Here is a 26,296-nt window from a genome sequence, read left to right as displayed (position 1 = left end):
TGAGATCCTCACCGCACGAGCTGAAAAAAAGAACAGACACTGTGAGGCAAACTGCTAGCACAGTGAATGCTAGGAGATGAGGAGTGTGTGTGTTCTCAGCGTATTTACTCTTGACCGGACGGACACCTGTTCCTTATTTTTCTCTCCTTCACAGGAAAAGGAATGAAGGGTACTAGAAATGGTGTGGCACATTTCTTGTAACTATGTGCTGCAATGTTGGCTGCGTACCGAGAGAAAAAGGGCATTTAAAGAAAAATGCATCAAAGCTGCCATGTCCGGATGTCTCAGGACGTGTTGGCAGATTTCAGAACTTTGAGGTGTCTACTTCCTGCTACAGACTCTTACTACTACATTCAAGACAGAATCGTACCAGGTTTCACATATGCAGGCGGGAATATTCTATTTATGACTTCCTGCGAGGCTTCTACGATGCAGAACAGAGGTTTCACCACTCTTCTATCGCCATCCTCTGGCGCCATACTCTGCCGAAGTACCCTTCTCTACACTCTCCAGTGTCCTGGGGTGGTAAAAAATAAGAAATCTGGTTCATTCCAAGGTCGTACTCTTCCTTCTGTGGACAATTAGCTTTCTTATGTGCAGTCTCTGGAGCTCCATTCGTGCCCTGCCTTTCCACCCACAGAGGTTTTTCTTCAACTCCTGTCTCTGGAATGTCTTGGATTTGAGCAGGACTCGCCATGGCCTTACCGCTGTTTGCCATGGCATCTCGCCCCCCATGGTTCTTTTTCACTTCCTGGAGGCTAAATTTTGCAAAGCAACAGGCCCTCCAGTTGGGGCTTAAGTTCCTCTCTTGTTCGCTTCTTTCCTGCAGTACTCTCTCGAAGGACTTGTTCTTTGCATTTACCTAAAGTTTGTACTAAATGTACTTTTAGATTTTCATCTCCCCCCAGAGATTGTCCTCTCTTATTTGTGTCCTTCACCCTTGCCAACCGAGAAAGTGTCTTTTCATTTCATGAACGTGAGAAGGGCTGAAATCATATGACTGGATCGGAGTGCTTCTTTCCGGTTTTCTGACGTCCTCTGCTACTTTCATTTTTTGGTGGAATCTGGGCCTTTTTTCTATTCCACTTTTTTGCTGCAGTTTTCTCCAAAAGGACGGGTTCTTTACGCTTTCATTGACTTTGTGCCAAACATTCTTTGAGATGTTTATATCCACTCAGAGGATGTCCTCCCTTACTTGTGTTCTTCACCCTGGTTAGCTGGCAAAGTGGCTCTTCATTCCTTTGACCTGGGATTGGCTGCACACACTGAACTGGATCACACAGCTTCTTTCGGCTTTCTGATGTCATCTGTCACTTTCAGTTTGGGTGATCAGGGTCATAAACCTGTGGCCTTCTCGGATTAAATTAAACTCTGCTTAACCTTTGATCTACGTTTGCCTCTGTTACTCCAGGGACATTTCACAAGAGTATGGCATCTTCTTGGTCTGAGGCTAAGGGAGTATATTGACACTATAATTCACACTAAAGGGTTCATGAACAAGGAGTGAGCAAATGCATCTACATCACCACTCCAAACTGAGTATCTCACAAAAAGTAAAGAGATGCTAGTAGCCAGAAATAGGCCACTACTGTGTCATTTAGCAGAAAGCAATATAGCGAAAAACAAAAAGGAAAAAAGTCTTTATTTATAAAGACGAGAACCCTCACTCACCCAAAGGTGACATGCTTCATCATTGGGTCCCCTCTTACACACTGCAACCGCAAGGTAGGCAGTGTGGGCAACAACTCTCCAAAAGGAAGTAAGAGAGGAGCATGAGGTGTTTTACAAGGTTACCAATTTAGGCAATGGGAGTGAGGGGCAGAGTGCACAATACAAAACAAAAAAGTGCATTAAAAATAGCTCCTGGGTGACATAAGAAGTTAAATGATTATCCCCATGGGCTAAGATTAAAAGCAAGTGATACAGGACTGAAATAATGTCCTGTTAGTCAAGGGTCGACATGTTTCTGCCAATTGATAATACATTCACGGCATTCATCAGGACCTCCAACGTTGTCACTCCGCTAAAAAACCAGTGAAATATATAGAGAAATAAGAAAACCATACTTAATTTGATTTGGTAATACTAGGACAGTGGCACCAGCTGCAGTCCGGTCCAGTGTCTACAAAAACATATATAAACAGCATAATTATTGTGAATTTCAACCATAGTGTACTCCCTGCACAAACACCACACACGTGAGAGCAAAACTTCACACGTGATAACTTCGTAAAAAAGTGAACACGTACGTGACATCACTCACCTCAGGGGTAATATTAATTTACCTCCACCTTTAAGGGAGTATTGCCTCAGATCACAGTTTTCTGAGGGTGAAGCAAACACACATTAGCACAAAATAAATATTAGAAAAAACAGGTCAAGCTCCTTCCATAGACTGAATATAACAAAATTTTGATTAAATTGTATAGTCCAATATATGGATCATCTTCTCATTAACAGACAAAAATAATGTAATTTCAACCAAACTAGGATCACCCCACACAATACTCTTACACAGTCTGTCTCATAAACTAAGGATCTGTACAGAATCCTCATATAGAGACCCAAAGCAAAGTAACTGAGAACGTAATATCCCTTCAGAATTCGTATCATACGGCCTAAATGGCCAACAATATTGCTAAAAGATGACCAGTTCAAGGAAGGCACTACACAAAACTCCAATGCCCCAAGTGGTAGCGTTAACATCTATAGCGTGTCAGAGTTCGTCCTAACGTATGTTGCAGGACTTTCGTGGCAACAAACCCAAGGGGAAGCCCGATTGCTTACGGAGTCTTTTTAATGCACCACTGAACCTCCGTGATGTTAAGACGGCCCGGAAGTGTAAACAGTCACTTCCGGGTCATTAGACCCATGGGAAATGTAGTTCAAAACGATCAATGCGACTACACCATGACGGGAGAGATCTGCGGTGCCGGCCAACACACGCAAGAGCACCCCATGTAGAAGGCACAGTCTGTCAGAAAAAATAATAGTAATAACGTACGTTACAAAGAAATGGTCACACCCATACAGCTCACATCAGACACGATCACTCAAATGTATAGTTTTATCAAAAAAGAAAGAAAGGGCAATCATGTATTTTTATGTATATATAATTATATATATACACGCGCACAGAGGGAGGCGCCAGTCTATGTTATCCATACCATGATCACGTGGCCCTGTCCTTACATATAGTGGGTGCACTATTCAATAAGATGTTAAATATTATATAGATCAGGAGAAATACAATAATGTATTTGTCTAATAATACGAACCCTGTCTTTATATATCCACAATATCCAGACAGACCTCTCTAGGATAGGTTATAACGACCCCCATGCATGTAAAGATTAGCCATGCTCCGCGCACAGGTACTGCCCAGTGGTTAACCTCTTTTGGCAAACCACTGGTACTTCCATGGGCAGTACCTGTGCGCAGAGCATGGCTAATCTTTACATGCATGGTTTCGAGACTAAGCACATCTACCCATTAGATAACCCTTTTCATGACCAACTTAAACTATGGAAGCGCTATATAGATGATATCCTGGTCATCTGGGAAGGTGACCAGGGATCTCTTGATACTTTTTCGGAATGGCTGAATACCCGTGATGGTAACCTAAGGTTTACTGGTGAATCTAACAATCAGTCCCTGGCCTTTTTAGACCTTAGACTATACCCATATAATGGTAGGATACACACGGAACTATATCAAAAGCCTATGGCCAGAAATTCTCTGCTAAGTTATCACAGTTTCCATCCCCGGGCACTTCTTACGAATCTGCCTTTTGGCCAGTTCCTTAGATTGAGACGTAATTGCACCGATCTGACCAACTATAAAAAGCATGCCACCAAACTGAGTGAAGAATTGACCGTACGACATTACCCAGTACCGTTGATTAAAAGAGCCTCTAAAAGAGCCCGTAATAATGAGGGGCCCTCCTAGAAACCTATACGAAACCACAAATGGAGAGAATGGTCTGTGTTACGACGTTTAGCAATTTGACAGCAAATATCAAAAAAGCTATAAATGCAAATTGGCACATTCTTAATACTGGCAATTTGACACTTGATCGCCCAGTCTTTGCATTAAAACGCAGTAGCAATCTGCAGGATTTGATGGTGCATACTAGACCCAGAACTGTGACCTGTCAGAATAGACAAATGACATTGTAGAATTCGGAGCCAGTGATTGGACATTTCCCATGTGGATCTTGTTCGGTGTGTCTGTTCACTAAACGTGTTACAGAGGTGGATATTCTGTCAGATAAACCCTGGAAACTGAATAAACATACCAATTGTAACTCAAGTGGAGTGATCTATATGATCAAGTGTCCTTGTTCATTGATCTACATTGGTATGACCTCACAGAAAGTCCGTCAGAGGATTACAGAACATCGTAGTACCTTTCGATGTAGAAAAACCAATACACGCATGACCAAACACTATCTAGAGAAGGGACACACCGAGAACGATCTACAATGGGTTATCATCGACAAACCCCATTATGATATCAACATGGGTCCTCTAGAAACTGTACTATTTCGCTGCGAACAGCGGTGGGTGTTCCGTACCAAAAGCCATATCAGAGGCCTAAATGAGGGCATCCCTTGGGGGTCGGTATAACCTATCCTAGAGAGGTCTGTCTGGATATTGTGGATATATAAAGACAGGGTTCGTATTTATTACACTAGTTTTTAACACACTGTTCGTCACTATATACCTTGGGACCATGTCCGCAATGCCTGTCTTTTATCTATATGTAGAGACAAATACATTATTGTATTTCTCCTGATCTATATAATATTTAACATCTTATTGAATAGTGCACCCACTATATGTAAGGACAGGGCCACGTGATCATGGTATGGATAACAGACTGGCGCCTCCCTCTGTGCGCGTGTATATATATAATTATATATACAAAAATATACATGATTGCCCTTTCTTTCTTTTTTGATAAAACTATACATTTCAGTGATCGTGTCTGATGTGAGCTGTATGGGTGTGACCATTTCTTTGTAACGTACGTTATTACTATTATTTTTTCTGACAGACTGTGCCTTCTACATGGGGTGCTTTTGCGTGTGTTGGCCGGCACCGCAGATCTCTCCCGTCATGGTGTAGTCGCATTGATCGTTTTGAACTACATTTCCCATGGGTCTCATGACCCGGAAGTGACTGTTTACACTTCCGGGCCGTCTTAACATCACGGAGGTTCAGTGGTGCGTTAAAAAGACTCCGTAAGCAATCGGGCTTCCCCTTGGGTTTGTTGCCACGAAAGGACATGACACAGTTTATCTCCAGGTAACGGGGGGACGATGTCAGTGCTTCGGGCTTTTCATAATTTAAACTGATTAAGTCCTGCAACATACGTTAGGACAAACTCTGACACGCTATAGATGTTAACGCTACCACTTGGGGCATTGGAGTTTTGTGTAGTGCCTTCCTTGAACTGGTCATCTTTTAGCAATATTGTTGGCCATTGAGACCGTATGATACGAATTCTGAAGGGATATTACGTTCTCAGTTACTTTGCTTTGGGTCTCTATATGAGGATTCTGTACAGATCCTTAGTTTATGAGACAGACTGTGTAAGAGTATTGTGTGGGGTGATCCTAGTTTGGTTGAAATGACATTAGTTTTGTCTGTTAATGAGAAGATGATCCATATATTGGACTATACAATTTAATCTAATTTTTGTAATATTCAGTCTATGGAAGGAGCTTGACCTGTTTTTTCTAATGTTTTTTCTAATATTTATTTTGTGCTTATGTGTGTTTGTTTCACCCTCAGAAAACTGTGATCTGAGGCAATACTCCTTTAAAGGTGGAGGTAAATTAATATTACCCCCGAGGTGAGTGATGTCACGTACGTGTTCACTTTTTTACGAAGTTATCACGTGTGAAGTTTTGCTCTCACGTGTGTGGTGTTTGTGCAGGGAGTACACTATGGTTGAAATTCACAATAATTATGCTGTTTATATATGTTTTTTGTAGACACTGGACCGGACTGCAGCTGGTGCCACTGTCCTAGTATTACCATATCAAATTAAGTAAGTTTTTTTTATTTTTCTATATATTTCACTGATTTTTTAGCGGAGTGACAACGTTGGAGGTCCTGATGAATGCCGTGAATTTATTATCAATTGGCAGAAACATGTCGACCATTGACGAACAGGACATTATTTCAGTCCTGTATCACTTGCTTTTAATCTTAGCCCATGGGGATAATCATTAAACTTCTTATGTCACCCAGGAGCTATTTTTAATGCACTTTTTTGTTTTGTATTGAGCACTCTGACCCTCACTCCCATTGCCTAAATTGGTAACCTTGTAAAACACCTCACGCTCCTCTCTTACTTCCTTTTGGAGAGTTGTAGCCCACAATGCATACCTTGCGGTTGCAGTGTGTAAGAGAGGACCCAATGATGAAGCATGTCACCTTTGGGTGAGTGAGGGTTCTCGTCTTTATAAATAAAGACTTTTTTCCTTTTGGTTTTGCGCTATATTGCTTTCTGCTAAATGACACAGTAGTGGCCTATTTCTGGCTACTAGCATCTCTTTACTTTTTGTGAGATACTCAGTATCTTGACACTGCCTGGGCTTCACTTGCTACCATATTAAAGCATTCAAGTCTTCAAGTGCTCCCCTCATGAGCCGACTTTGGTGCTGTTGCACTTCATACTGTTGGATCCTGATGATTTTCTCCTTTTTAAAGGTTCATGGGCCCTGCATTACTTCCAGACCCACTCTATTGTTTGATGCGTCCTCATTGTCAAGGACTGGGCTAAGGAAGAGGGAAAAGTGGTAATGCTCAGCTTACTTACTTGCCACTTCAATGAGTCCCACGCTTCCTCACCACAGTTCTGTATCCCGCCCTCTAGCGCGATGGGCATGTTTTCTGCTTACATGTTGAGATTTTGCTTTTTAGAGGTGGGCCCTCTTATACCTCTCCTCAAGGGGAAGCGCCTCAAAAAGATGTATTGGTTTGGGCTTACAGCTGGGTCAACCAACTGTTAAACACTGAGATGAGGGAGAGTAGGACTCAGTATAATTAAGATTACCATTCTGTAACCAGATCATTACATATAAAGAAGGCGCCTGTGTGATACAAGTCAATGTTGGTAGGTATTTTGTTCTTCAAATAAATTATTTCCCCGATACACATTTACGAGCATGTACAGAGGGCAATAAAGAATTGAGCACACTTATTCCATGTGCCTTCTGCAGAACCAAGGCACTACTTTGCCCCTAGAATTTTGCAGCCATTAAACATGTGTATTAAATTCAAAGTAATAACTAAATCATTCATTCACTTTGCACAACCATTACAAGACTCTACACTTTTTCGACTGCAGTTTTATATATTTTGTAGAGCTTTGAACTCCATCCCTCTGTACTCAGCCTAATACTGGTGTTGATTCACCGCAAAAAAACACAAGCCACTATGATATAAATTGAAAGGATTTCTAGAGGGCAGTTTCCTTTTTAATTTACATTAACTAAAACACAACTATTGGGCTTGCCGATTCTGTGCTGATAAAGTAATGCCGTTTCTGAATCATGTAAACATACTGAGTGGTAAGACTCTGAATTCAAGTCCCACCCCTCGCCAAGAATTATTGTCACTGACAGTCCTGCAGGAAACAGACAAGCAGCCTCAGCTGCACAACCGTGTTTGTAAATGACAAGAATGTTGGAATGTCGATTCAAAAAGGGGCCCTCCGTATCGGCTTTGCATTAGTCCATTTCTTTCAGCATTTCAGTTTTTTTGAACAACTGGCTCTTCAAAATGTAGTTGGAAACAAAAAAACTACAAAGTGAAAGCTGCAAAAATAAAAAAAAATATACAAATTTTTTGAAAAATTCAGCGTCTCTTATATTGTCCATCACGAATAGCCTTCTTCAAACAATGGCATATTGACTGTATAAAAGATCTCTAATTTTGTAGAAGTCTTCACACAGGCAACCCTCCAGTCCAATGCGTCCAGTTTCAGTCTAGGAGAGAAAAGAGGATTACATTTTAACAAAATGATTCTGGAAGAACAGACTGCTTAGAGGGGTTGAGTCATGCACACGAAAAGTGTTTGGCCAACACACAGTGATTATCCGTCACAGCAACAAAACAGTGCACCTCTTGTAAAATAAGTTATTAGAATTGTATGACTCAACAACTGGTACAAATTAGTGACCATTATTATCAAGACTGATGGGAGTGAGGTTATGCTAATAGGTTCAAGTGTTGTATTTAATAGAATTTTTTAATCAAAAGGAAAAAAAAAACAGGGTTTCCTTTCGCCCCAAAACGAAGAGCTAACAATGGGTGGACAGATACTCATTGGGTATATTTATTTTACGGAGGTTCTACATATTCTAAATACTTGATAAAGCAAAAAGGTTGCTATGCATTTTTTTTGGGGGTTTAAATCGGTTTTATTGATTTTATACATTTTTATGAGGGGTGACAGCTGTCATGCAATATATCATCAAACAATTAAGACATATATAATGTTCCATTTGTATCTGCGGTCTAAATGTCGTACATTATTTAACGTCGGTTGTATAGTACGCAGCATACATAATCAGTGCGTCTAAACAGTTATCTATTGAAAAGCATGTACATTAGTCTTTCAGTCATCGTTATACATTATGGAGGGTTACTGATATTTGCAATGAAATAGATGTTGAACGTTTATGATATTCTGCAACATTTTCCCAGCTTTGTAGTGCTGAGTCTATAAACAGATGGAATAACTAATAAAACATGAACTATGACATTGACCCGCTCATCTTATCGCTTTCCCACATCCCCTCTCCTACTTACATTGTATTTTCGTACATGCACTTCACTCGGTGTCTCCCGTTTGTGATGTCTACCCCTGCGTATATATTTAACTCGTGTTTACTTGTCTATGGTATATCGCGGCGCACCCCGTAAAGGCATGTGTGGCGCACTCTAGCTGTACTCCTATCCCTCGGCGGGTTGCCCCTCAGGTCCTCCCTCTTCTGTCTGCTGCAGCTCATGCAAGATGGCATTCCAATGTATTGCTATTGGGTCTTGACGCAGTCCCAGGGTTTCATCACGCCTAATAGCGATACTCTCTGCCTTTGCCCATGCAAGCAATGAATGGCGCCATGTCCGAGCAAGTGGTGGATCCGCCGATTTCCACTGTTTAGTGAGGAGCCGCTTAGCGACCACTATCCCCAGATCCAGGAAACTAGATGTTACTTTTGAGGCGGACGTCCTCCTACATTTGTGCAGTAAGTATACTGACCATTCAAAAGACAGCTCACGACTTGTGCATATGTGTAACATTCTAGCTATTGAGCTCCAGAATGCATCTATCCGGGGGCAGCACCATAGCATGTGTATCAGGTCAGCTCCTGGTTCAGCACACCTTGGGCATGTCGCGTCTGTGCGATGAAAGTATCAATTGATAGTGGCAGGTGTGAGATAGGCTCTTTGGAGAATGTATAATTGAATCTGCCTAAATCGCATGTTCCTGGGCATACGCATCGGGCTCTCCAGTATTCGTGTCCATTCCTGGTCTAGCAACTGGCACCCCATGTCGAGCTCCCACTTACGACGACGTGGGTCCTAAGGGAGGCGGCAAACCAGCATATAAGGTGTCTGCCACGTCCCATGACATGTAGATATTGTATGGTGAGGTGTGGGTGCGGTTCAGAAGTCATGTCTCCCCACCTCGCTGCCAACGTGGTTATCAATGAATGGTGTGTAAGAAACTGTCCCGGTGGGAACCCCTCTTCGTCTACCAGAGTCGTGTATGGTAGGAGTGTCCCATCGCGGTAGAGGTCTCCTAGTGTCTGGGTACCCCCCTCGAGCCAGTTCACAATCTGCTGCGCTGTGAGCACTAAGTTCGTTAGGGGATCCCTGCAGCGGTATTGCCGGTGCATAAGGGGTGATGACAGATATCTGCGAAAGCATTTATACGCCACTTCAAGGACCAGCAGTGTTGGGGTCTTCGACTTAACGGCAGGGTGGAAAAGTCTAATAATTTGTTCCATCAAGTAAGGTGGTTGTGCGGTAGCCGTGCCTGTGCGATATCTATCTGCAAGCCAGCACGCTACCCATTGCAGCTGAGCAGCTAAATAGTAATGCTCAAAGCAGGTCCCCTTGGTCGGTAGGTAAGTATCGTTTCGCTAGCGCCGTTCTATGTCTTGTGCCTCCCCATATGAAGTCTCTGATGATGCTAGTCAGTGTAGCAAAAAAGGACGCTGGGACGTACAAAGGCAGATTGGCAAAATAGTATAAGAGCCAGGGGAGGATTACCATCTCGGCCAGGCCCACTCTGCCTGTTACTGCCAACGGTGGTGTACCCCAAAAGCGCGTTTGTGACCGTATTGCTGTCAGGGCTCTTCCCAGGTTCCTGTCAAACAGGTCCCTCAGTTTCCGATAAATCCGGATACCCAGGTAGTGGAAGGTGTTCTCTATCCATTGCACCTTTTTGCCATTAATGGTAAAGTTCGGATCTCGGCTCCCCTTTTGGGACGCGTATGTGCAGGACTTTGACATTCACTTTTAGTTCAGAGAAGGCGGTGAAACTCTGTAATAGGCGCGCTAGCTGCTCAGGGACCCTCTCTATGTCTTTGATATAGACTAGGAGGTCATCCGCATATAGCGATACCTGGTGTATTGCATCCCCCAGAGGTATACCATCTCCCAGTGTGGTGCGCATTGCCTCTGCCAGTGGCTCTATAGCAAGTGCAAACAGGAGGGGGGAGGGAGGGGGAAACAAGGGGCACCCCTCCCTGGTGCCTCTACGCACCAGAACAGCATCCGATATGTGTGGTCCCAGCCGCAAACGTACCGTAGGGCCTGTGTACAATAAGTTAACTAACTGAAGGAACCCTATGCCCAGATCATATTTAAGCAGCGCCGCAGAAAGGTAGTCCCACTCCAAAGAATCGAAGGCTTTCTCTAGATCCAGAATTAAACATCCCGCTCTAGGCCACTCCTGTGCAGCGTCCGTTGCCACTTTAAAAAAATGCCTCCAGTTAAGGGAGGTGCTCGTGCTAGTACGAAGCAGTTTTGATCGGCATGAGCCAGCATAGGGACTACCGACGCCAATCTATCGACTAACACCTTGGCAAGTATCTTATAATCTGTGTTAAGTAGGGCCAAAGGCCTGTAGGAGCCAAGTGCCGTGGGATCCTTATCTGGTTTTAAGAGGGACACCAGATACGCCTCGCGCATCGAGGGAGGTAGCTCTTGTTTTTCCAAGGCAGTAGTATATAAGGCATGGAGCCTTTGCGTTAGAGACACTTGGTACGCCCTGTAATACTCCGCCGGTAGACCATCCGACCCAGGCGTTTTCCTGGAGGCCAAAGATCCTATGGTGTCTCCGATCTCTTCTAGCGTGAGCTGGCCGTTAAGGATTGCTTGATGTTCCCTGGAGGTTGTAGGCAGTTGTATGGAACCCAGAAACCCCTCTAATTCATGCTCAGTACAGAGCCCCTTAGATTGATAGAACTGCGTATAGTGCTCTGTCATAGCTTTGTGTATTTCCTGTTACGTATACAACAGAGTCCCTGTCTGCGTACGTATAGCTTCTATTGGGGCACGGGCGTTGTCCTGCCGTATCAACCAGGCAAGTAGTCAGCCCGCCCGGTCACGGATGCATGTGTGCGGGCTGTATGTGCTGTGTAATTATGGCATCTTAAACGTTCCAACAAATCCGCAAGCTCCGCACGCAGCTGCCCCAGCCGACCAGTCTCTGCCCTCCCCCTCCCGCTCATACCTCAGCAGTTGTGCCTCTATTCTTGTGAGTGAGGAGGTCAACTGCTTGCGTATATTCCATGTGGCCCCCAGACAGTGTCCCCTAACCGTCGTTTTGCAAGCATCCCACTCTAGGAGTGTGTTGCTCGCCGTACCCTCATTGAGTTCAAAATAAGTGAGTATGGCCGTCCCTAATGATGATCGGAACTCTAGGTCTTCCAGCGCGTTTGTATGGAGACGCCATGTTGGTATGGGAGGAAGGTCAGCCACCCAGCTAAGTTGCATCCATAGGGGGTTATGATCAGAGTGTGTCCGGCCAAGGTATTCTATCTTCTTAATTAAGGGGAGCAGTGACTGGGAACCCACCAACCTATCCAACTGCACATTTAGGCCGTGTACCGCTAAATAATAGGAGTAGATACGTTCTGTTGGATTAAGAGTGCGCCAGATGTCCATGATCGCCCAATTTGTGAGCCAGTCCGTGAGTGCCTGGGCATTGGATATAGCTGAGGTTTTATTGAGGTGGGTAAATTACCTATCAATATCAACATTGAGTACTGAGTTGAAATCCCCCTCCAAACACCCAGGGAATACCAGTCCAGGGGGTTAATTTCAACGATAGTTGCACAAGGAAGGTGGGTTGGTCTACATTCGGGGCATATATGGACCCCAGCAATATTGTTTGACCGTTTAATCTCCCTTGCGCAAAAGTGTATCTACCCTCGTTGTCAACTATAGATTCTTCATGTATGAAAGGGATTCCTGCCCTCACCCAGATTAGTGTGCCTCTCGCGTGTGCAGAGTACGTGGTACCAAATACCGGTCCCCTCCATCGCTTACGCAACTTCTTTAACTCTGTTTGAGACGTGTGTTACTTGCAGTAAGGCAATGCCAACCGACTGTCTTGCAGGTAGGCGAATTAGGAGCATCGTCTTGTGGGTGTATACATTCCGTGTATATTCCATGTTAGTATGTTAACCTGTGTCATGGCAATCGTGTGTGAACGTCATTGGGAGCAGGAGCGGGTGGTGTGTTGTCGAGCATGTATTCCCTATGTGGGACTTCGAGCTGGTCTGTCGTAGCCAAAACATCAATAGAACTTTTAACAATATAACGGCTGGGGTGAACACTACAAAGATGCCCGTCCAAACTGTGTGTCAACAATGACAAGAAAGAAACTATTCCAGTGCAATGTCTGGTGGAGGGTATGTATAGCGTGTATTCGACTACAATGTTACCATCCCCTTCATGTCTAAAAGAGTTAACATCTAGTAGCCAACCATGTCGGTGCACAGCTATTAATAATCGCAGGGTGCATATGCTATGGGTTGCGGTCGTATATATATGGTGGACCCATAGTTGGTGTTTATATCAGTGTGTGGTGGAACTATCTGTGTGGTCCTTTTTAGTGGGATCTCTCAGTTCGACGCGTTTAATATTTAATATATGTTTTAGTTACCCTCTGCTGCATCATCATAGGTGTCAAGCATTTGGCAGTGATTGTGACATGCTGCGCTGTGGTATAACAAGATATCATTATTTCTCTGTTTATCAGCACAGTAACACATGTGCAATGCAGATTACTGGCACCAGGTGAAGACAAATCTTACGTTCAGAGTACACATCGTGGCAGCTGATGCATCAGTGATGCCCAGAACACATTTGTATGTACAACCAGAAACTTTACTATTAAGTCTCTACTTGCGTGGACCATTTCCGACACAGTTCATAGCGGTGGTGTTCCTTCAGATGATATCATCGGCAGTCTGTGGAGTCACCTCGGGGGAGCCTTGTTTCATTATGATCGTCTGGGCCCGGGCTTGATGAGCCACTGGCCGCTGGCGAATCAGTGGAGCACACTTCCTGGTGCTCCCGATACTGCACAGTTCCTAGCGCTGAAACAATGTTTAAGGCGTCTTGGCGCTCCAGTCTGCTCCTTTCCGGGTTGGGCGCCACAGTCACTGACTTCACATGTCCCTGCTTCGCGTGTCTCCCCAGTCGGTGGGTTCTTCTGCCAGGGTTCTTGGTGTAATCGGCGGCCAGGGGACGAATTCCAGACCATAGGCCTGACTCTTCTAGCAAGTCCCAAACCTCTGCAGGTGAGTCAAAGAGGCGGACTCAGTTTTTCGTCACCACTCTCAATCTGGCTGGGAACAGGAGGGAATAGGGCAGTTCCAGTTCAAAAAGTTGCCGCTTCACTGCCGTGTAAGTGCTTCTGCGCCTCTGCACCAGAGCTGTGTAGTCTGGAAACAACATAACTTGATTTCATCCCACCTTGAGGTCAGCAAGTTTTCGGGTCTCACGTAATACTGCATCCCTGTCCCTATAATTAAGGAGTTTGAAGAGGAGCGGTCATGGTCTAGCTTCCGGAGGTGGTCTGTGTTGGTACTCGGTGCGCTCTTTCAACTACATAATGCAGCAACAGCATCCCCGGGGGCAATATTTCCTGGGGCCAACGCTCAACATAGTGTTCCGGATTTCATCCCTCCTCTCCCTCTGGGAGACCTATCACGCAAACATTGTTGCGTCGGGAGCGACCCTCCGCATCTTCGACTAGCGTGTGCATGCGATCCAGGATATATTGTAGGGCAGCAGTATGACTTTGAATGACAGGTTTCAGTTCTGTAAGAGACTGGCTATGCAGACTGACCTTCTCAGCTAATTTACGGTGGTCAGCATGCAGGAGAGTAAAGTCTGAGGTAACCTTATCAATCCTGGACTCTAAGGATGTTCTGGTTTGTTCCAGTGCATTGCCGATCTTCTCCACTGCTGCTAGCACGGAGTCTAGTTTAGCTGCCAATGTCGTGTTTGGTGGATCTGTTGAGTTTTTTTCTTCTATACACAGAGGCTCCGAGTTGCCTGTGCGTGTGGCACCTTGATGTGTATTATTGCGAAGTCTGCCCATCACTAGCTGCTGCGCGGTAGGCATTCACGTCCAACAGATGACGGCACTGCTCCGATGCGCTCGACAACGTAGCTCGGTCCGGGGTGTTGGTCAACTCAGCACGCTCCAGATTAATGCTTCGGCCGTCAGGTCTGTTCTGTGGGTCTTTAGTGAGCCCTTACCAGGTGTCTACAGTCAGGATTCAGAGTTGGCTGACAGTGGGCCCCTTTCAGGATTAATCAGTGTCTACCTTTATGATGCTGCGTTCCTGGCGTATATCCGACGCAACACATTCGGGGGCCAATAACATTATGTGCCTGTGGGTCTCCCGTGGTATATGGTAGCACCCAGCGACACTCCGTGTCCAGCAGGCAAAAGCGGGTTCCCCTTCACGGCACCGCGTCTGCCTTCTCAGTGCAGGGTTCGCAACCAGGGCTGCCCGATAGCGCACCGTCTCAAGACTCCCTATATCGGCTCTTGTGTCCGTCTCGGATATGGCGCAAGGGCCCTCACATGTAGCGGATGGATATGTAGAGGCCAGAGGGTAAGGTGTCGCTATTGCTTTCAGATGTGTGGCCCTGGACAGCGCAGCACTTCCAATCGGCAGCTCCCCTACCGAATTTAGTTCAGCGCATGAACAGGAATCCGTCTCAGCCGCATTGAGCCTCCCGGGGGCCCAGGGCGTCGCGCGCAATGATCTTAAGCTGCGCCACCAGAGGAGTTCCTCTTTTGTCATCCACTGGACCCTACTGGAGCTCCTTATTCTTTGGGATGGTCACGGCGTGGGCAGACTGTCTGCACGATCGCTCCTGGGTGCCGGACACCCAGCTGCCTGTCGCAGTGTGGCTATCTCATCTCCCTAGGCCCTCTGGACTGCCCGCTAGCGTGTTGATGCCCCCAGGGAGGTAAGCTCTCATCTAGCCCAGGGGTTCGCATGCACTGCACTCGGTACCGTGGGCTGGGGTTTTCAATCGCCGTCTATCACGATGGCCCCGGGTCTCTCTGGCCTGCACTTCCTCTGGGCTGGGATCAGTCTACGTTGGTTTGTTGGGGGTACAGGCCACGGGAATTACAGGGTCTGCCTCTAGAGATCTGCCTCCCGGCGGGGTCCCAGCGGTTGCGCTCCGCTTATGTCACTTGCAGCCTCCTACCTTTTCCGTTGTTTAGGTGCGTGTGCTGGGGCCCTCGTTTCACCACCGTCTCTTGCTCGGAGGGCGGCAGCTAGCGACTCGGATGGAGACCCCAGTTGTTTCGCAGGCCACGGCCGGGCCTGCTGCTCGGGTGGCACCGCAGTGCGGGACGGCACCGCCGCGCACAGGTCAGCTTGCGTTTTAATATGGGAGCACACACGGGGTCCGAACCATTATCTGGCATTTCCTGCCGCGGTGCCAGTCATCGATACCTTCAGGGGGAGCCTCTGATTTCGGACAGGGCTACCTTACGGAAGTCTAGCGGGGCCTGCCGCGTCCGGTGGGTGTGCACTGGTTCGTCTCCTCTCCTCGTAGTGGGTCTCGCAGTTTACAGGCAGCAGGGCATTTGCGGTAACACTCCCCACCTTGTGCGGGTGTTCCCCCCGGCAGCGGGCACCATCGCAGGTCAAGCGGCTCCGCAGCTCAGCGCCTTGGTCTTCCCCCTCACGGCCATCGGGCTCGTAGGCCGCAAATGTCTCTGCAGCGATAACTTCATCTATAATCAACCTCTAAGGCACTGCTACACTTTTTCAGTGACCGCAACGCCTTGCACTTCGAGTTCTGTGCATTCCAGGCGTGGATGGTCACGATGAAGGATGATATTCAGGATAATGAAGGGTTCACGGACGGAGCGTTAACAGCTCGCGTCTGCCATGTTGTCTCGCTAGCCACGCCCCCCCCCCCCCCCAGGTTGCTCCGCATTAATGACACATATTTGAGAAACCCCATGCACAATAGCGAGATTAAGCCATTAATAGTTAGATACCTAAAGAAGTACCTCATCCTTATGTTTACTTATGAGATTACATACTGAAATTATAGCATCTTTAAGAGGTATAGTGTTGCTACATAAAAATGTAGATACGGTTAAAAAGTTCTTTGTTACACACACAACTTTCAATATACATGAGTAACTCTGCAGTTGTAATGGTAATTGGGAAATTAGTAGTCTGGGTGTTAGAGCGGAGATTTAATGCCTTCCTGGCTACTACGTCTGAAATCTACATTCTGAAACAAGCATGCCATAGAATTCCAAACAAGTGCAAGCTAACTGGGAAAAAAACAAAAATTACCAAAGTGTAAGCCAGATATTAGCACACATTTAGTTGAGTGATATAGCAGCTTAAGTTCAAAATATTGTGAGCCAACAACCTCATTTTTCAGTATTAATGTTCAATACTGATGGCGAGTGGGGAACTGACTGACTCTACAGTAGCCTTCCACAAAACCTACAGGGATCTCAACTCCTAGGATTATGAAACACTGGTGTAAGCTATTCAATTTGAAGATAAAAAGCACAATATTCAAACTGAAGGGAACATGTATGGCTAATTTGTTGTGTGTAATCTGTGAAAAGTGGCAATTTGACTATTATATTTAATCTGCAGATTATAGCATCGACCAATTTAGTTCCTATGTCTCTTAGTAATCAATACCCTAACATATGGCTCTTTCATTTCAAATTGTAAGATATTCTAAATTAATTTTACAAACCGTTTAGGAAGGTTGAAAACTCTTTGGCAGACTTCTTTCAAAAGGACAGTCACACTATTACTGTCCAAACTGGAAATAGTTTTTGTAGGGAACATGGTATTGTTGCAGTTACCCCACGCCCCCTTAAATGTTTTGCCCCCTTTTGAGCTACTAGATGTTGATTGTTGACTCTGACAAGGCACTGAGGCCTGCTAATCAGACCTCCGTTCCAGCGCTCCTTCCCTAAACCAAGACCGTGTCTAATTATGCTACATTTGGGAAAGGAGTTTGCACCCCTGTAAGTCCCTGGTAAATGGTACCCCCCTCATACCTAGGGCACGGGTACTAAAGAGGGTCCAAAGGAGCTGTAGCATTTCTTATGCTACCCTAAGGGACCCAAATACAAATTCCATATGGACCGCCATTGTAAGCTGAATGACATGGAGCAAACCATCCGTATGACATGACTCACACCTGTGTGTCCTGCCAAAGTCACTTAATCTAATATATGTAAGTCAGCCTGACAGCATGCCTTGCAGCCCCAGGGCAGGGTGCATTAAATTGTATGTGAGTACATATCTGGAATGAGGGCCTTGCTTTCACGAGGCCAAAAACAAGGCCTGTTTGGGCAGAGGGTGTTTACACCAGATCGCACAGGAGGACTTGCAAATTAATATTCCAAGGCATGAGGCTTCAAAGAGCCCACAACCTTTGGTATGTGAAAAAAAACCCTGTCCAGGGCCCACCTGGCATCAGGAAAGGTGGGAAAATTAGCTATTTAGGAGATGTGCTGCACTGTGGACATGACTTTAGAAATGCCACCATATTATGTGTGGTGGATTTAGAAATTCTGGGACAGGGTGATGAGTATTTAGGAGACCCCCTGATACCAGGACTTCACATTTCTACAGACTAAAAGAAGAAGTTATGAAAGAAAAATACTGCTGACCCGAGAACCGAGGAGCATGCCTGACTTGATGCCAACCCCGCCGGCATGTTTGCTGAACCCAACCTTGAGGAGCAACTGATTCGTCCTGCCGCTGTGCAGTCCTCAAGAAAGTGCATTGCAAATCACCAAAAAAAGAGAGGAGCTACTCCCCTGCAGCCACAGGCAATAAAGAAGCAAGACCCGGTACACCGACCTGCCGCCTACGGGGAATACAGATACAGCAGCGGCTAAGGAAGAGGTAGCAGTGCTATCACAGATGAGATCCCTTCTCCCTCCCAGTGTAGGGACCCCAGAACCGACCGGAGCCGCACAACACTAACACCTGGGGTACCGTACCCCTTGCATCAGCCAAGGCTTGTTGTGCTAAGTTCGGACACCAAGCCGACCTGTACGTTGAGGGACTTCAGGGACTGTGAGGCCCACATCGACAGCGATCCAGTTGTTCTGTTTATCCCTCTGCAGTTGAAACAAAGACAGAGAGTGAGTCTGCGACCACCGCCACCCGAAGCACCTGTGCTCCAGAGCCCGAGTCCAAGGGAGGTGACGGTGCCAAAGGGGTCCCCCCCCCCCCAAGACCCACAAAAGCTAAGCCCATCCTTGGGTCTACCCAGATTTGACTTGTAATCGAACCTACAGCCTCTTTATCCAGGCCCCCTCCTACCGCGAGAAACTCCAGCACCAGATCCAACGCCAAAAGACCCCACTGCACTGAGCTCCACAGCCTGAGAAGAAGTGGACCATGGGTGTCCCTGTGTTCCGGAGGACCTCAAGGGTCGATCCCCCATGTTGGCTTCCCTGGACTGGCCCTCCAGTCCCAGCTTGCAGCCTCTTTCTGACCAAACCACTCTCCCATTGAAGTGACAGGGACACTCAACAGCACAATACAACCCTGCACCCCAGGGCCTCCCAAGGTGACCTGTTGGTGTGGCCTTGGAACTTGCCCCATACTCACTTCCAGTTCTTAAGGACAGTCCTGTAAGTCGCTGCTGAGGGTGCGAATGCAATACATGCGTTTCCTTTATAGGATAGCATTACTAAATCAGAAATTGCACTGCGTCCGTTTTTGAAAACTGTAAAAATTCATAACTCGAAAAGTACTTAGCAGATTCCAATGACCTTGGTATCCAAATTTACATAAAATTGTGTTATTGTTATGAATTGGTGTCGGATTTCTTTATTGAGTATCTGTCTCACTTACTGTCTTTGTGTGTGCAATACATGTTTAGCACTACCCTATGATTAGCCCAACTGATTGCCCACACTACCACAAAGGAGAGCATTTGGGGTGTCATTTGTGCCTCTGTAATTCCTCTGGGGTTTGCTTGGACTCTTTACACAGTGTACCTCTTTTTGGTCCACTACATAAAGAACCAGCTTCTTACAGATCTGAACCATATCGGGTCTGGCTTGGGATTGGCTCAAATCATTTCCAGAGGATAGAACACAGCAGATATGGCTCCCTCCGTTCTCCTTGGCCCCAAGAAAGGTGACCACAGGAGTGCCGCCCGCAGGGCTCCACTCTGAGTCCCCTTCTTCTTAATATATATGTTACCCCCCTGATCTACCTAGCAGAGGAGCTGGGAGCTAAGATTATAGCTTATGCAGATGATACCCAGCTCCTCTTCACGTTGAAGGAAAACTACGTGTCCCCGGATTGAGCTAATAACTGTCTTTTAGCCGTTTTTAAATGGCTTGCCCTGGCTCAGCTCAAGTGCAATGAGGACAAGTCGGAGGTACTTCTGCATGGGTCTTTCCCCCCCACAATTTAGGGAGGCTCTCTGGCCTACAGAGTACCCTATGCCGAATTCTATTGGCAACCTGGTTAAGAATCTGCGGGTCTGGTTCAGTGAGGACTTTTGATTTTCTACGCAGATAAAAAGACTTGCCGGTGTGTGCTTTGGCACACTGAAATCACTCAGGAAGTTTCTTACACTGCTACCCAGACCAGCCAAGGAAATGGTGACTTGTGCCCTTATTTTGTATCGCGTCGACTATGTCAATGCACTGTACATTGGCTTGCCTGGCTACCAGCTAAAAAGATTGCACACTAAACACAATTCCGCAGCGAGAGCTCTGCTCGGCATCTCTTGAAGAACGAGTACAAAACAACATCTTCGGGACCTACATTGGCTTCCTGTGGCTCAACGTGTCCAGTTTAAAACCCTTATTCTTGCACATAGAGCTCTCCACGGATCTGGGACGTCCTATCTTAGGAGACGCTTTGGTTTTTACGTCCCCCAAAGACAATTGCGTTCTGCCGCACAGCAGCTAGCAGTGATTTCCCGCTTTTGCCTCGCTCGAATGGGGGGAGCAGGTTGTTATCTTTTAAGGCAGCTGAGGCCTGGAATTCCCTTCCATGTGAACTGCGGAATACACAAGACCCCAGGCTCTTTGGCTAATTCACAACCGCTCTCCACTCCGTCCTACTGGCAGTTGGTTTCCGCGCCGGGAAACTCTTGAGTATCCGTGCGCGCTATAAGTGCTAATAACATAACATATAATCGGCATTACTGATTTAATAAAGGGATTCTCCTATATCTGGATAGTTCTCAATCCTTCAACCACTTTAGTGGGGGGGAGTTCTTAATCTTCCTACAATTGTGTATTAGCAGCAGCTGTTGCCGTGGTTGGCCCCAATACCCTCCAACAACGGTTACACCTAAACAGTATTGCATGATCTATCAGAGTTCTATAGGTGAGTTTTCATTCTCAAGCCAACACATATGCCTGGAGTAATTTCACGGATTCAAGGGCATACCTGTAGCGATGACTTTCAAATAGCTTGCCATAAAAATTAAAAAGCGGATAGATCTTGCTTTGCACTGTGACTAAACCTGTGTGTTTTGAACGCATGGATTGCTTGTGTAACTGTGCGAGAGAAAATGCACTTACTGTGAAGTTGGACCATATGTTGGTATGTCGGTGTAGCAGGTCTAGTCACTGGGAACATCATGTTTGACAGGAGTTAGCTTTTTGTATAAAAGGGGAAGTGCAGTTGGTGCAAGAGTGATACCTGTTTTGTCGAGCGCTGTAGTATAGTGCCTATAAGTTTGACCATTTCTGATGGTGACGAGTGCATTTAGCATAACAGTAGTGGCTTATTGTTCTAGAAGTTGGTTTATATCCCTATATAAGGAACTCATTTCTAACACTGCAAGACAAGCTCCTATTGCCAGTTCCCTGCAGAGTTTAGATCACTTGGTGATGTGCGTTAAAATCTCAGAATTTGTTAGATCGCCATAAAAGGTTCATTTAATCACTGCAGCGAAGGAAAAATCACGGATTTGTACTCTTTTCCATCATGGGTATCGTCTGTCAATTAAAATATTGAAACATCTCCGCTTGTGAGAGGCAGCTCGGAACTAATTTCCACAGTTCAACCCTTCATTTAAAAAAATTGGTCTCAAAGTAAATATACATTAGGGAAAGTTTCTAATTTCTCAATACAGCTTTTTTAATCTAACATTTTGTAAATACATTTGACTGAAAATCAAATTAACGATCCATCAAAAATTCAATTAAAAAACAGGACAGACCATATATGTATTTTTGTTTACATATTAATAGGGACACTGTTACTTTGAGGACTCTACCAGCTTCGCTGTCTAAGTATAATCAGCAGTGCCAGGAGGTTATGCTAGCAGAATGTCTAAGTTAGGATGTAATACATCATATTCATGCTATTCTGTGGGTTTACTGGAGAAGATCATGGGATTCAGATGAAGTCAAAGAAGATACCAATATTCAGATATAAGATTTCAAGTAAATTACTTTTCCTTCTTGCATAATGTTCTATCGTGAATCCAATATAAATGATTGATAACTGATGTAATAGTGGCTCAGGTGTGAACTAGTATTTTCAGAAATCAATAAATGCAGGAGCGTTCTAGTTTATATAGTACACAGCTTACAAAAAAAAAAAAATGATTATTCATTCAGAAAATCAATTAAAAAAAAAATCTATCCTAAGAATATACTGTAGTTGCTAGTTTTTTTCTTCTAATAAACTTTATTGATTTTGGGCAATGTCACAAACAGTGTGATGAATGGGTATCGGTTTAGTACATAGTGTCAATTTCTACTGCTAAGTCTCTATAAACATATATATATATATATATATATATATATATATATATATATATATATATATATATATATATATATATAGACGGGTATCTCAAATGCAGTACAGGTGAGACACCGGTTATTCACACCATAAGTCGGCAAATAGAGTAGTTGTTATTTATTTACGCACAATATCATTCATTGGTTCTTTGCTTCACATGGTACTTATTCTTTTCCTAAAGCACTACCCAATTATAATATATGTGCCAAGCTACCATTACTAGGATACATTTATGTAAAACATTGAGAATTCCTGCTCAATATACATCAATATAATTTCTTGCGGCTGATTGAACAAGTTACTTACCTTTGGTAACAATATATCTATAAGAAACATAGGTTAAATATAGATTCCTTACCTTAGAATTACCCCCAGGCGTGAGCCTTGATCCAGAAAGGTTTTCCATCAGCAGTACCCCTGTGCGTCGGAAGGTGGCGTTGGTCGACTACGCGTTAGTCGTCAGTGTCGTGGTCGCCGGGATGAAGTTGCGGTAGCTACATAGATGACGCCCTCGTGCGCTGACGTCAGTTCTGTACACTACTTTCCACGCCAGAAGCGTAGAGCCATGCAAGACACTGACCACTGGTGCACAAAACAAGGGCCGTGAAAGGAAATCCTTAAACCTAGAAGTCAGTTCGCGGAACAGGGTGGATTGGTGGGGCGGTAAGGAATGTATAAATAACCTATGATTCTTACAGATATATCGTTACCGAATGAAAGTAACTTGTTCATCTGAAAGAAACAGTTATAGATTCCTTAACTTAAAATAGATACCCCAGCAATACCAGCCACGGAGGTGGGTCTGCCAACCAGGTTCACACCAGAAAGTCCTGGATAACAGAACGGCCAAAGAAGCCGTCTCTCCGGACTTGGCTGTCCAGGCAGTAGTGTTTGGTGAACGTGTGCAGCACTGCCCACGTAGTTGCCTGACAGATGTCATTTAGGGGGACTCCTCGTCCCAAAGCACTAGTAGCTGCAGTCACCCTGGTGGAATTGGCGCGCAGCCCCACTGGAGGCTCCTTCTTTGCCAAAGAGTAGCAGGCTCTGATGAACAGAACGACCCACCTGGAAATGGTTCGTTTGTGCATGGCCCAACCTTTCTTAGCGCCCACGTGTCCAACATAGAGCTGGTCGCCCACCCGTAATTGTTTGGTGTGATCCAGGTAGAAGGAAAGCGCACATTTTGGATCCAGACAGTGGAGCTTCTCTTCCTCTTTTGAAGGATGTGGAGGCGGAAAGAAGGTGGGCAAAGAGATGGTTTGGCCAATGTGGAAAGAAGTAACCACCTTGGGAAGAAAGGAAGGTCTAGTTCTCAGAACGACCTTGTCCGGTTGGACAGCCAGAAAGGGAGGCTTGGAAGAAAGAGCTTGTAGCTCACTCACCCTGCGGGCAGAGATGATGGCCACCAGAAAAGCAGTTTTCAAAGTGAGAAGCCTGAGAGGACAGCTATGTAGTGGCTCAAAGGGAGCGCACATAAGATATGTAAGAACCAAGTTCAAGTCCCACTGGGGCATTACGAAGGAAACAGGAGGAAAAAGATGAGTAATGCCCTTAAGGAATCTATCTACAACAGGGGACTTGAAAAGAGAAGGCCGATCAGGAAGCCTAAGGAAGGCTGAAATGGCCGAAAGGTAGCCCTTTAGAGTGCCCAGAGCAGAGCCTTGCTGGGCCAAAGAAAGGAGGAGCAAGAGAACCTCAGAAAGAGGGGCGGAAAGGGGATCCATAGCCTTTGCTGTGTACCATGCCACAAATGTATTCCATAAGCAGGCGTATACCGTCTTCGTGGAGGGCCGCCTGGCTGCCAAGATAACATCGCAGACTTCGGGAGGCAGGTCAAAAGTCATCAACTGCCGCCGCTCAATCTCCACGCAAGGAGGTGGAGGCTGGACAGGTTTCGGGTGGAGGACCGTCCCCTGCTGGTGCGACAGACGATCCTTACGAAGAGGCAGTCAGATCGGAGGATCGATGGCAATGTTAAGCAGCTCGAGGTACCAGACTCTTCTCACCCAATCCGGAGCCACAAGAATGACTTGGGCCTGGTCGCGCTTGATCTTCTTCAGCACTCTGGGCAGAAGTGGTATAGGGGGAAAGGCGTATAGAAGACCACAACTCCACTCGCGATGAAAAGCGTTGCCTAGCAAATGCCGTCTTGGAGATTCCAACGCGCAGAACTGCTGACATTACGCATTCTCTTCGGTGGCGAATAGATCTAACCAAGGCTCTCCCCACTGCTGAAAGAGACCTTGCACCACCTACGAGTGAAGACACCATTTGTGATCCATCATGCACCTGCGGCTGAGTTCGTCCGCCCTGGCGTTCAGAACTTTTGCCAGGTGTTGAACCACCAGGGATATGCCCTGATGTTTCAGCCATGTCTAGAAGCGGAGGGCCTCCTGACACAGGGTCCACAAACCCACCCCGCCTTTTTTGTTGCAGTACCACATGGCAGTGGTGTTGTGCGTAAACGCCTGCACTACTCTTCCCCGGACAAGGGATAAGAATGCCTTGAGTGCAAGACTAATCGCCCGAAGCTCCAGAAGGTTGATGTGGAGCCCGGACTCTGCCGGAGACCAGAGGCCTCTGATCTCCGCCTCCCCTATGTGGCCGCCGCATCCCAGAAGTGATGCATTGGTCACCACTGTGAACTCTGGTTGAGGAAGGGAGAAGGATCTGCCTTCGACCCAATCCTGGTTTGTAAGCCACCTCTGCAATTGGTGTGCAGTGCCCTCCGAGATCTGGACGCAATCGGACAGATTCCCCTGATGTTGCCCCCACTGGAACTTCAGGCCCCACTGCAGAGCCTCCATATGCCATCTGGCATGGGCCACCAGCAGGATGCAGGAAGCCATCAGATCCAGCAGCCGGAGGGTCATCCTGACCAAAACCCGGGATAGAGGCTGAAAGATCGGAATCATAGCCCGAAAATCCCAGACTCGCTGTTCGGGAGGATAACCCCGAAACTGCATCGTGTCCAGAACCGCTCCGATGAAGAGGAGCTTCTGAGAGGGGGTCAGGTGCGACTTCGGCATGTTGATGGAGAACCCTAGAGAATGCAGGAGGGCGACCGTAGTCTGGAGGTGGGACAAGACAGCCTGGGGCGAGCCCGCCTTCAATAGCCAGTCGTCGAGATAGGGGAAGACTGGAACCCCTGATCTGCGCTGATGAGCTGCCACCATCGCCATCACTTTCGTGAACACCCAAGAGGCGCTGGTAAGGCCAAGGGGGAGCACGGTAAAGTAATACTGCTCTCTCCGGATCTGCGCTTGCTGACGCGGAAAAATAAAGAACTGATGTCAGTGCGTGAGGGCAGCGTCTATGTAGCTACCGCGATGTCATTCCGGAGACCACGATGCCGCAGACTAACGCAGAGTCGACCGACGCCACCTTCTGATGCACAGGGGTACTGCTGACGAAAAACTTTCCGGATCCAGTCGGACGCCTGGGGGTAATTCTAAGGTAAGGAATCTATAACAAAATTGTTACTAACCAGTAGGAGTAGTTTTGCAGCTTGAAGAGTTTTCTGGATTCACATGCTGTGCATCATTCCGCCATCTAGTGGTTGGGTCCGGAATTATCTTTGTTTTTTTTTCCCTTGTTTTGGTCGCTGTCGACCTCAATTTGGTGTCAGGTAATTGTGACGTCAGACGGTATCCTGGAGGTGGACGTGTGCGGTGACCATCTTCGGATTCTTTTTTCTGTTTTTATGCTGTTTAATACTTGTGATGGAGCTTATTTAGAGTTACTAATGTTGTACGTTGCTTCTCCACCTGTTTGTGTTCCTTCTAGGGCATGGGTACTCACAAACTTTCTCTTGGGGGCCAAATTTACAGTGTGGTTTGCGGCCGAGGGCTGCACCGGGGGTTGGGGGGGGGTGGGGGGCTGGGGAGTCAGGGGGGGGAGGGGCGGGGCTAAAGCAAAAAATAAATCTCCCCG

At 46.2% G+C, this 26,296-nt stretch overlaps 1 protein-coding gene across 2 annotated transcripts in view; it reads right to left on the bottom strand.

Moving 5' to 3' along the window:
* Positions 1-7,457: 7,457 nt before the first annotated feature.
* CPSF2 (cleavage and polyadenylation specific factor 2) overlaps positions 7,458-26,296 on the bottom strand; it is a 187,365-nt gene continuing 168,526 nt past the window's right edge. For both annotated transcript variants that reach the window (XM_085626508.1, XM_085626507.1), the window contains one exon: positions 7,458-8,002. In XM_085626508.1, coding sequence (XP_085482634.1) covers positions 7,910-8,002 — 93 coding nt within the window. In that variant the 3' untranslated portion in view covers positions 7,458-7,909. The remainder of the gene's footprint in view (positions 8,003-26,296) is intronic.

This window comes from Triturus cristatus, chromosome 9, assembly GCF_964204655.1.
Source record: "Triturus cristatus chromosome 9, aTriCri1.1, whole genome shotgun sequence".
Taxonomy (NCBI): domain Eukaryota; kingdom Metazoa; phylum Chordata; class Amphibia; order Caudata; family Salamandridae; genus Triturus; species Triturus cristatus.
This window is presented reverse-complemented; position numbering and strand designations above follow the sequence as displayed.